Genomic DNA, 12,696 nt, shown 5'->3' with positions numbered 1-12,696 from the left:
TTGTTACAGTACCTATCTATCTCAGGAAGTTGTTACAGTACCTATCTCAGGAAGTTGTTGTGAGGATTAAACAAATTGATATTTTGTTAAGGGTTAGAACAGCACCTGTCATAAAATAAGCACTAAGTGATTGTTCAAGAACTAAATGATATAATTGGCCATTTACTACCATTTTATGTGGTTCTAGTTCTTTCTCTGAACAGTCTTTTTACAAGGGTGAATTGGGGTTGTGAAGTATGCCCACAATATTTTAATCACTTCCTCACTATAAGCCAAGATTTGGATTAATTTATTCCATAAAAATAATTAAAATTTAATTTTATTAAAAAGAAAAAACACAAATTTTACATTTACAAATAAGACTACTGAGGCGAATTTGTATCTCCTGCAAGTACAAATAGATGGTTGTTATATATTTTAGCCAGTAAAGGCATCCAGCTATCAATACCTTGTGTATTAACAAAAGGTGTTTGTATAAAGATGTTTATCAGAAGCCTATCAGGAGTGTTCCACTTTTGATTATGGCACAAAAAGTTATCCATCAGCAGCACCAACGACTCTATATCTCACCTAGGACAAGTCCCAAGAAAAAGACTAAGTGGAAAAACCAAATACATTATTTGCATATTTAACAGCATGTCCAATTAACCACTTTGCTGACAGAGATTAATTTACTATTCATCTTACTCCAGCATATGTTACTACGTTGACATACACATGAAAAATGACTGACACAGCACATTGTGATTTTGAAAATGTTAACTGTGGACTTCAAGGAAATGTACCTTAGACTGTTGAAGAAAGTTTCTTTGCTTCACCTGGAGAAAGATGTAATCTAGAAAATTATCAATTTTTCTACTATGTAGGCATAAATAGTCCAATATGACATGATTATCAGACATGATATGAACTACAAATGAAATAAGCTATCAAAAAACGCCCTGCAAACTAAATAGACGGCTCAATCTCTATATATGCCTTCTAGGCAAAAATTCGCAGAGGTATTTAAATTAGTCATGCTCCAGTGTTATTTCTCTATACTAGATTGTATTATATTTTATAATTGAAAAGGATAACTACACATAGAATGATATGGATACACAGATATGAACTAAAACATTCGTTCAATTAACAAAGACAGAATCTTGAAATATTTGAAAACCAAGTTCCTCAGAAAAAACACATACTTCTTTCAAACGCACTTGGATAGTTTTAAATTAGAAAGTGGAAAAAAAAAAAAGATAAAATGATATGTACGCCTTCCCAAAAAAGTGCTAATCAGTTACTGTGAGAGTATCATGTCACTGGACTGCCACACTTTTCCTGAATGTATTATTTACAACAGCATCACAATCAACTCACAGTGAAGTGCTTTATGTTCTATAACCATCCACACTTTATTCAGTCTTAACATAAAATTAGACATTTCAGAATCCAAAATTATCTGTTTTAAGTAGTATTAAAAATGCCACTTCTCCTTAAGCAGTTCTGAAACCTGAAGTCATCCAGAAAAATATATCATGATGGCCAGATGGTAACTAATAGCCAAGACAGGTTAAAGCACATAAATAATTGTATGTCCCAATGTTAGTCCAATGACAACCCAGATAATCAAACAAACAAAAAAAATTCAGAAGTGATGTCCAAATAAGTAAATTTCACTGCCTTGTATTTTACCACATATTAAAAAGCACCCTTTTACAATCTGCTTAAAATTTTTTCTTTCTTTATAGTTGCTGATTTTCAGAAATATAATACTTTTACCAATTTTAATTATTTGATAAACAAGTCACCAAATATATACATGAACATTTAAAAGTTCACAACCTTGCTTTTAAAAATGCAGATCATGGCCAGGCGCGTTGGCTTCTGCCTGTAATCCCAGCACTTTGGGAGGCCGAGGCGGGCAGATCACGAGGTCGGGAGATTGAGACCATCCTGGCTATCACAGTGAAAACTCATCTCTAGTAAAAATACAAAGATTAAAAAAAAATCCCATCTCTAATAAAAATCTCTAGTAAAAATACAAAAAATTAGCCTGGTGTTGCGGCGCATGCCTGTAGACCCAGCTACTGGAGAGGCTGAGGCTGGGGAATCACTTGAAATGGGAAGGCGGAGATGTAGTGAGCTGAGATCGCCACCACTGCACTCCAGCTTTGGCAACAGAGCAAGACTATGTCTCAAAAAAAAAAAAAATGTAGTCACACATTATACAATATATTTAAAATAGGGATCTTACACCCAAAAGGGTCCCATATTCTGAATTTCACAGCAAAAACGGCTACAAGATTCAAAGAAAGTTCATATAACAAAACATACAGAACCACATATCTTGAAAATACACTGGAGAAACACCTTTCTACATTGCCTCGGTTAAAATTCACAAATCTCACAGATATTATGTTCACACAATTAACGCAGCAGGCTCTTATCTACTTGTATACTTAGTGATTAAAAGGAAGTCTGTGCAGAAATCATCATCTTCTACTGTTAAAGCTTTTTAGTACAGTAATTACTATTTAATTAATAACATTCTTTATCACTGCCTGAGCAAAACCCTTGAAGCTGGATTTGAGAAGGATCCTCATTTATTAATCCATGTCCATCTTCCTACTTATTGACTAAGTACCACAAGGTAATATTAGATAAAATTCCTTCCACTGAAATGCAGATAAAAATTTCACGTCTATATTGACTGGAAATTCTTAATAACTGTGGGTTAGCTACTCTTTCCTGTTTAATTGTATTCTTAATGAAGAACAGTTTTTGAGACATGAATCGGAAAGTAACAACACTGGGACAAATTTCAGGTCTTCTAGTTTAAAGGCAGTAGGTTTTTTTGTTTGTTTATTTCAAAACCCTGCCTTTCATTACACTGTCATGGAAAAGCAAATGTACTGTGGCTACTTATTAATTAAGTGAGCCTGACATAATCATCATCTCTTTACATTTGTTTCCTTGTCAGCGAAATGATGATCATAAGCCCTGCCAGGGTTGTGATGATGATTAAATAAGACACTTTACATGAAGGCACTGTGGAAATATATACTTAAAAGATAGCTGTTTTCACTCAGTTCTGTCAAAAGCTTGAGGGAATGCATTGTTAGGTGATCAACACTGAAAAATCTTGTATTTCGTGAGAGAATGAAATAATTTAAAAGGCTATTACAAGCTTCTACGTGGAGAGATATTCTATACCCTACATAGACCAGAAAGGGCTCAGCAAAAAGACCAAATGTAAGAAGCAGTTGATTTTCTAAGAGGAAATCCTTGAGACCCCAGTTGTGAGGCAAGTACTAGGCCAAATGCACCCTGAGCCTGCCCACCACACCATGGCTACTGTGCCCCTAAGAAAGCTGGCCTCTGAAAAATGATGAGGACAATTGGATGGCTTAAGGGACCTGAATTTAATCTTTGCAAAAATATCTCCAGTTACAGTATGTTTAGAATCAATACATCTCCGGGAAAAGACAACAAGAGCATGAGGATTTTAAGAGATTCTTATGATCAAAGGAAACTTAGAATAGGAAATGCTCTTAAAGGACTGCTAGTCCAATTAAAAGACAGAGAGAGAGGCAGAGAAAAATAAAACAAGTATATGAATGACAAAACAATATAAAAAACCGTGCTCAATATTATTATTGGGATTGCTAACGTCTCAAAACATAAATTGTGTTTTTTATTAAAAAGCGGCATACACTGTAATATAAATGAGCAATGGAGGGCTGACTGTGGTGATGGACAACAGCAGAAGGAAGTTGGTTTTCTCTCTATGAACCAAGTTTGGTTGCTCTATTCTCTCCTCAAAGACCAAGCCTCTAACCCCAGTTAATTGTCTAAAAAGGATTGCTTCTGGTCCTACACTGTACAGGAGCGAGGGTAGATGAATTACTGCAGGCTCTCCCTTCTACTGGAGCATAGGCTTTGTGGAAAGGTATTCTATAGGAGGGGGAAGATGAGGTAGAAGATATGGGTCCTACCTCCATCTCTGCTAATAATTTACTGTGACCCTATTAGCGTAGTTCACTTAAATTATTTATATCTCTGTTGTAAAATCTATAAAATGAAATGAATATACTCCTCAAACTTTAGAGCTGAAAGAGAGATGATGTTCAAAGCGGTAATTGAATTCCAGACATCGCTGAGTTAATAACTGGCTGAATCAGGACAGGAACTCAGGTCTTCTGATTTTAAGGTTTAGATTTCCGCTACATGTGTTCCGAAGTCTCTTTTAAGTATTTCTTTTTTAAAAAAAATTATTGGGCACCTACTATAGTCTGGGTACTTTTCAAATTAATGGTCTTATTTATTCTTCACCAATTATATTTTCATTTTATAGATGGAGAACACATTCTTAGTAAAGATAAGCACTGAGTACATTTATACAGTGGTAGTAAATGGCAGTGGCCAAATTTTTACACAAATACGTTTCTGAGAATTATCTCACCAGACTAATCTGGGTTAATTATTTATAATTAGTGTAAACTTAAATCACTGAACCCTTATCTTAACTACATTTATAAAACAAGCCTTTTATCTTTTTGAAAAGTAGAAATTGTATGTTTTGTTAAAAAAAATACTTGCAGCAACTTGGTAGAAAACAACTGTGTAAAGAGTTCTTTCTAGAACATTAATAATGAAGGACAATAAAAAGTGATATAGATAAAATTTACTATTTTGATGTTTTTATCAGATCATTTCATGGTGAGTCCCAGATGATTGATACAGATACATAAACTTTATGCTTTTTGCATTTATGCTCGGAAACTACCCATTTTTTAGGAAAAGTTGTATTTGCTTGTTTAAGAATTAACTCTTTCCAACAGTAGCTTGGATTTTTCGAACTAAGTTGTAAACTTCTTGATTGTTCTGCCTTGAATATTTTGGCTCCTCTAACTGCACCTCTACTCTCACTGTACTTATTATTTTCTTGTCCTCCATGGTACTTAGTACAGAAATACAAACACATGCTCATAGTAGGAATTTATGATATATTCACTGAATGAATGAGTGAATTAATGAACAATTTAAGAAATAAATCTATCAAAGTTTTGGGCAACCAAAAATTACCCTAAAGTGCCAGAGTTGCTTGGATCATGCTTGATTCAAAGATTCTTCCAAAAATATTAGCTGGCCATCTTGCTGAAAATAGCATTTGAGTGATATAAAATTTTGTCTAAGAACCCAAAGTAAGGAAAAGGTGTGGAACGCCAATGTCTGTTTCAGCAGAACAGCCATAGCCAAAACCGTTCTGGGTCACACATACGAATTCCTTACCAGCTAAGTAATATTAAATATTAAAGCTAAATGTTTCCTCAATGTAGAGCATATTGTGAAAGGTTTTGTTAGCTCTCTTGGTTGCCACATGAAAAGGGAAAGAGATTACCCTGTGAAATAGCACCCTCCTGCCTTCCCAGAAAAACAACAGAGAAACAAAAGCCTCCTCAGCAGAATCAATGAAGTAGTCTACGGGACTCCAGTGAGGTACCTTCAGCTTTCTAACAGCGTGCATTATTGTTAAAACATGCTTGAAGCAAAACCCTGGACTATGTATCTTGTAATTATTTCTTCTCTTAAGAGATCAACCATTAAACAGTGTGGAGGACCCTCTTAGTTTGAGTTTAAAAACCTCTGAGCTCATAGAATTGCTCTGGGCTATGGGCCATAGGCCTTGATTCTAATTCCTCTTTGACTCTGATCAGACATCTGGCTCTATCTTTTAGCCCATTTATGATATGCCTCGGTATTCCTACAGGAAAATCATATTCAAATTCTCTCTGAAACCTACCCATCCTCTTAGAAGTTTGGCATGTGTACTGAAAATGCTTCAGAAAAAGAAACATTATAAATTCAAGATATAATTATTATCCTTATATAATACCATTGAGCAACTTCAATTACAAACCACACTTTTAAAATCTGTTAACACTTCCTTCTGGGAAAGCCCTTTTGCCCTTTAATAGTGTAGCTAATCATGGCAATATAATTTCCGGAGCTCCTATTTGTGGGAGGAGAAAGGCTGGCACTGGTGTGCTCAGATCTGTGATGGCTTTCTCCTTCCTTTATCTCCTGAAATTATTGAGAGACTGTAAGCTAATTTTCTAAAGTATGCAGAGGCACTTAGGAAAGCCGGGAGCTGAGATGGGAACCTAAGCATTTCACTGACATCATTCCATGCTCCCCACATATGGCATATCACATAAGCAGTGCTGGCTGAGCACACTGGTCTATTCTGGACTCTTGTTGGCGTTAAGTAGCATTCTTAATTACAAGCAGGCTTGCTTTTTATCATTTACAGTCACACAGTTCTCCATTTATTTAACTAGAAAAAAACTACAATTTTTCTAAGGAGGTAGTTTCACCATTTATGTTTTTGAGCACATGCAAAATAAAGAAGGACCCTGCAGTGTTCTCAAAACCTGCGTCTCATAGGCACTTTAAAAAAATCCTCATCATAATCTCTGCAACTGGGTCAGCTTGCACAAAGATGCTCGGGTAGCCATGAGCACTCTCTGCACCCTGCAAACCTTGTAAGTGACACCTCATAATAGTGCAAATGAAGCATGGCAAGATGAGAAAATGAAGAAGAATGAATCTGGATAGTCAGCCCAGCAGTTTTCAAAACATAGGAGACTCAATTTTCTTCCTTAGAATATACCACACACAAATTTTTCTTTTACACATTCGAGCATACACATGCATTCCCTATTATGAAAGAAAATATCTTATGATTCCCAGAAAGTCTAATGCAACCAAACAGTCTAGTTCATTTGTTCAACTGGGCATACATATTTGCAATAGTCTCAGAATTTGAACTAAACCTCATTTTCACCTGTCTTGACTTTCAGCTACGAATTTATCATATTGTCATTTACCTTTGTGCCTTCCCTTCACCCTCATCTATTAGGCTCAAGGGTTCTTTACTTGTGGGTCCTTTGTCCCAATAATTAGCAAAATAGTCAGAGAGCTATTGACCCAACAAATTCAACATCACCTCTTTCTTGTTAGGTTTCTCTTTAAGCCATCACCCTGATTGCCGTGTTCTCATTCCCTCTGCACTCCATACCTCACCCCACTTCTCCATCTCCCACCCTGAGGGGCTTATTTTTCATCCTAATGTTTCTTGATTGTTCTCTATAAAGTTCATATTATTTTCAAAAGAGGGAAAGAATGAAGTATGAGAAACTCACACCTGGCTTTCATTTGGCAGGGGTTGGTAACTGACAGGTAAGTTTGTGTCTCTGATTGAAAAAAAAAAACAAAGAATCAGAAGAGGAGCAGCCTCTTCCAAAAGAGTGTGTGGAGGAGGGTGGGCAGAATTCCAAAAATACACAAACACGACCACACAACAGAACCTTCAAAGGAATCAGAAAGTTATTTGACCTCTTAAATAATACCAACCACTATACACACAACAATTTTCTCTACTATCCTATTCTTTCTCTTTTTAGATGAGAGGCACCTTTGATTTTTCATTCACAGGCAGAGACAATCACTGTATTCTGGAGGGAAAGAAATGTTCATAAAGGCCAGCAGACGGCGCCTGACTGGGGTAGAAGCTGCAGTGGAGAGGAAAAAGGAGTGCCCCACTCTGCGGCAGGGCCCCTTGGTCTTCTCCTCTCCCCACGTCCCCAGCAGCCTCATCCCTCTGGAGAGAGGCTGAGATACAGAAAAGGAGAAGTTGCATACGAGATTATTAGCCAAATGCTTCCCTTTGGCACAATTAGGTGCCCCACCCCCTCCATACCCCCATCTGCCTCACCGCACCCACCCACCCACACTTTGTCTGCCCTTTCTGCACCCTGGCTTGCCTCCATCCCTCGGGACTCACATAATTCTGCACAAAGGCAGGGCAGTGGTTGAGAACTGCACCCAGGTAAAGAGAGCAACAAGCTCCTAGAATACTGTGGGCTTGTGATGAGATCACCAAAAACTCATTCTTTTAGAGGGATCTAATAACCTCTGTTGCTTATAACAAAGAATCCCTCACTTGGGACACCAATCTTGTCTCCATGCTGGACACTCTTAACTGGATAGAATTCCTGGGAGAGAACTAGGGGAAGGAGAAAGGAACCAATTCCTAGAACCCACAGGGAAGTGTTTTTCTATTCTGCTCCCAAAGAAGGCTTGCTAGGGGGCTTGGTCTCTCTTCAGTTAGATTATACTATAGTCTTTCATAACTAACCAGAATTGTCCTCAGGTAGAAAACCCTCCCTGCCACCCCCACATCCATGGGATAAAGGGCCATCCTGGTAGCAGCAGTATCTGCTTAGGGAAGAGCAAAAACATAAGGAGAGGGGCAAAGGATCCCCAGCTGAACCAAGTCTGAAAGGTGATCGATCCTGCAACAAAGAGGTGGAAAACCGATATAAAAAAAGTGTCCACAACTTTCACTCGTTTTCTAAATGAGTGCATTTTACACTGGGGGAGAAGAAAAATTGGGTGTGGGGAACGACTCTCAAAAACAGATTGATGTTTTATTTTTTGGCAGTTCGGGGAATCTGCAATCGACATTTATCTGAAAATTAGAGGAATCTGGCCTTACGCTGCTGGTCACTCTGGAGAAGAAAGCTGCGAATCAAGGCTTTTCTCTACACTCTGCTCTTTACAAAGGGACAGGGCATTAGGAGAATAGTTTATCTTAGCTCTAACTTCTCCTTCTCCAGGCAGACCTCCTGGCTTAGCCCAGCCAGCATGGACTGCCTTGCCCTTCCTGGAAAGCATTAAATACTGAAGACAGAAGACATAAGACCTCCCTTATTCCAATAGCCTTCAGACACGATCCTCAGGGAATGAGTATGTGTAGTCAAGCCTCTCTGTTCCATTTAGAAAAGAACTCAGCCTAATTACCAAGAAAAATACATATATTTATGTGCAGAGTGGATGGAAGGGGAATGGTGTCCAGAGGTCCCCTCCATGCCTGGGCCTGGGAAGGGCTGGCCTAAATTAGAGGGGGTGTCGGTTGCCCTCCTGTCTTCTCCAATTAAGGGAAGGCGTAGGGGCAAAAGTAATTGGCCTCCTGTTGAGTGAGTCCCAGGACTGCTTGACTGTCACTGCAGTCTGGGCACACTTTGGTGGAATGTGCGGGCTGGAATCTCTCCCTCCCCCGCCCCGGGCCAGGGAAGATGGGCAGGAGGTGGGGCAGTTTATCCAGCACAGACAAAAGGTTCTGCAGAGCCCTCTTCTCTCTGGTGCTCAGGTCCCGTAGCTGAGCGCGGCGCCCCATCCGGCCACTGAGTGACCTTCTGGCGAGTGACGCCCCTTTCCCGCGGGGCCCAGCAGCGCCGCCCGGGCCGGTCTTTTAGTAGGTGCCCACATCTCTCTCCCAGCACCTCGATCCGGAACGCCCCTCCCACCCCTCACCACCAACACCCGCGACGCCTTCCCCCATCCCGTTTCTATTGTCTTCAAAGAGATAAGTGGCTCGCACCAAACACACCCAAATGCACCTCCCTTTTGTCGAGCTCCCGTTTCTCTGAGCCGTAGGGGCCCAGGAGTGAGTGAAGGGTAGAAAGGGGGGCGCGTGGGGGTAACCCGCGAGAACTTGGCATCGCAGACCCACCGTGTCCTCCTCGCAAGGATGCCGGTGACCTGTAGATTGCAATAGGCACTGAATGATGCTTGCTGCTGCCATGGAAATGGTGGATGTGGTGCGCTCCCAAACTGGACGCCCCCCACGCCACTCCTAGGAGGCCGCTGAGGGTGAGCGGGACTATCCAAAGCAGGGCCAGGCGCCCCCCTGCGCCACTGCCGCCGCCGCTGCCCCCGGGCAAGCCTAGCTCGGCGCCGCACCGGAGCATCCTCTGGTACATGGCGGGGCGCCCTCTGAGGGGCAGCCGCCGCGGGAGGCAAAGTTTGGGGCGCAGGGAGAGGAGAGGGCGCAGGGGAGCGGGCGGCGCAGGGTGGGCTGAGGTGCCGGCCGCCTCACCGCGCCAGGGCACCCATCCTTTCCCTCCTTCGGACAGTCTTCTCGGGGTCCTGGAGTCCGCCGTGCCTTGCACCCCAAACAATCCGAAACATAGCCGAGGCGAATGCAGCTGGAGAGGGGCTTGTCCGGAAAGGCAACCCCGGGAACAGCAAGCGCAGAGCGTGTGGCTGCCCCCAGATTTCCAGGGCTCCAGGTTCTCAAGAGATACTCCCAAAGAGTTTCGGGTGAGAGTGCGTGCCGGCGGGTGGGGAACCCAGAAATTGTTTAAAGCTCCTCCCGGAGGGTCCTCACTTCTACATGACAGCCATCCGCCGCGAATCCACTAGGTAAATCCATTTAGCTTTGTGTGCGGGGACCAGGGAGGCCACTTCGCCGGCCAAACCTCCTTTCAAGATAGACGCTGACCCCATGGAATCCAGGCGCCCCTTCCCTCCATTCAGCCCCGGCCGGCTCGCCCGCTAGCGCCAGCCTCCCCCGGGCAGCGCGCGGAGCAGCGGCGCGCATCGCCTGCTCCCGAGGCAATCTCCGCGTCCGCCGCCTCCTGACACTTACGCCCGGCGAGGGGTTCAGAGGGAAGAGTGCGCCCTTCTGAAGGAAGCGGGAATCGAAAGGGGGAAAGACAGCTGAGAGGAAGATGCGGACGAAGGAGTGCGGGAGAAAAACAGAAAAATAAAAAGAAAAAAAAAAAAAAAAGAAAGAAAGAAAAGAAAAAACCACACACGCTGGTGAAGCAAGGGGCTCTATGCAAATCTGCAGTCTCCAAACAGCAAATCACTGAAGCTCGGATGCAATGCAGAGGACGAGCCTATGTAACGAGGGAGGCTGGTCTAGCTTCCCACGAAAATCGCCCTGCTTTGCCTCTCCCTTGCATTCTCCACGCATCAAAGGGACACGTGCAAGGCGAAACGGGAACACCTACAAAGCAAGTCTCCCTCCACCAGGTGATCCCTCCATCTGAACTACAATGGCAAATGGCACCCTTCCCCTACCCAATGGTTTAGATGTAACCAGTGTCTTTAGAGCTCTTAAAAGGGAGAGAATTCGGCTCTTTTTATTGGACCAAACTTGTTCTACCAGGTGTTTAAACCTAATCTGCTAAATATGGTTTGACACCTTGTACTCAAGCATCAGTTGCGATGATCTGTTAATTACATGTATTACTTATAACAAGGAGTCTTCCTCCCACTACCATATTATATCTCATGTAAGGCAGTGGAAGTTCAGGGGACCGAAACTCACAGGGAGGAAAAAGGACGCATTAATTTGGCAGCTGCAAAAGAAGCAGACAGTGGAAGAATGGGAAGAGAGGAAGAGAAGGGCCAGGAGAAAAACAGGAAGAAGGCAGAAAAGAAAGAAATAGCATCAATAAAATTGCTTGTATTTCAGTCAATATTTGAGGAATATTTAAGAACTTCCAAGATCTCTGTAGAATCCCCGCTGTGATGATCATTGTTAAGGGTGAAACTCTGCCTTTCTCTCATCCTGTCTTATAAAGAAAATAGCATCAGGAAATGAAAATTCCTAAATCTAGTGCCCCCAAGGGAAGGAGGACATTTATATCCTGTTGATGAAATACAGCATATTTACTGAAAGCTGTCTGTCCTAAATGAAAGACCAGCAAAGGCCAGTACACATTTAAGAGTAGAAATCTAGCAATACAATTGGACTTGGCAAGGAGGACCAAAGACACTGGATACTGGTGATGAAGATTTGGGACTGTGATTAAAACATTGCCCTGGTTTCCAAAAGATGATAAAAATCTACGACATGTCTATTGGCTGGGCATTTTTTGTCTTTATTTCTATTTAAAAACAAAAGAAAGGAACTTTGAACAGGCATAACTTTCTCACTAGCTTCTCACCATATACATAATTGTTATCAAGAAATATAAAGTCTAGTATTTAAGAAAACATGCAATTCTGGGAAGATTTGATTCAAATCAGCTACTAACCCAAGCGGCTATTTAGACTCGTATATTATTTTCTAGTCCAAAGATTCAACCATGTGACTCTGATGCCCACCATATAAATAGTGTTCAGTGGCCCCAAAAATCACACCTGTAGCAATTACACATCTCACATTCCTGTCAAAAGTTTACTTGATTACACCAAAAGATAATTCTTCCGTAGTATATCGATTGAAACAGCTCAGCCTTGCTAAACACGATGCTTTTATCTATTTAAATATGCCATGTTCCCAACCTTCCACAGCTGCTTAAAGACCAGCAGACGTGAAATCTATCATTTTCCACTGTGAACTGTTTCTGCCCTTGTCCCCAGTCATTTCTTATTCATGCTGTTATTTTGCAACATATGTATTTTAATTCACTAACAAGAGTCGTGATTATTCATTTTAAAAATATCAAGTAGAGCTTCAAAAAGAAAAGGAAAATCATCCACACAGAATGTTTTCAGGACCACAGGTCCATATTCTGAATCTGACATTTCAGAGTTTTAGCATGGAAAGAGCACTGGATTAGGAGTTAGGAAATCAGTGCTGCATTTTTGATGCCACCATTTACTGGTTATATCACATTAGTTACTTAGTCTATCCCTGAGGCACTGTGGCTTCCTTTATAAAATAGTCATGTTTCAATCTTTTCTAACAATCCCTCAGGGTAGAAAGAATATCATGTAATATTTAATGTTGGTGTTCTTTAAAATATATCTAATGTTCCCTGCAATAAAGGCATTATGTCTCTTCTCTCATATAGGTCTAATATATTCAGGCTAATCAGCATGCACAATACATTCAATTGCCTTCCATCT

At 41.2% G+C, this 12,696-nt stretch overlaps 1 protein-coding gene across 35 annotated transcripts in view; it reads right to left on the bottom strand.

Moving 5' to 3' along the window:
- NRXN1 (neurexin 1) overlaps positions 1–12,696 on the bottom strand; it is a 1,131,792-nt gene that overhangs the window by 432,189 nt on the left and 686,907 nt on the right. For 4 of the 35 annotated variants that reach the window (XM_032292228.1, XM_032292229.1, XM_032292230.1 and 1 more), the window contains exon 1: positions 9,563–11,250. The exons of the other annotated variants lie outside the window; for them this stretch is intronic. In XM_032292228.1, the coding sequence (XP_032148119.1) occupies positions 9,563–9,812 (250 nt within the window). In that variant the 5' untranslated portion in view covers positions 9,813–11,250. Of the gene's footprint in view, positions 1–9,562; positions 11,251–12,696 lie in introns of those variants that run through there. 35 annotated transcript variants of the gene reach the window in all.

Source organism: Sapajus apella, unplaced genomic scaffold (genome assembly GCF_009761245.1).
Source record: "Sapajus apella isolate SASKATOON/1434 unplaced genomic scaffold, GSC_monkey_1.0 scaffold26, whole genome shotgun sequence".
NCBI lineage: Eukaryota > Metazoa > Chordata > Mammalia > Primates > Cebidae > Sapajus > Sapajus apella.
Note: the sequence above shows the minus strand (reverse complement) of the source record. Positions and strands in the feature narration are given on the sequence as shown.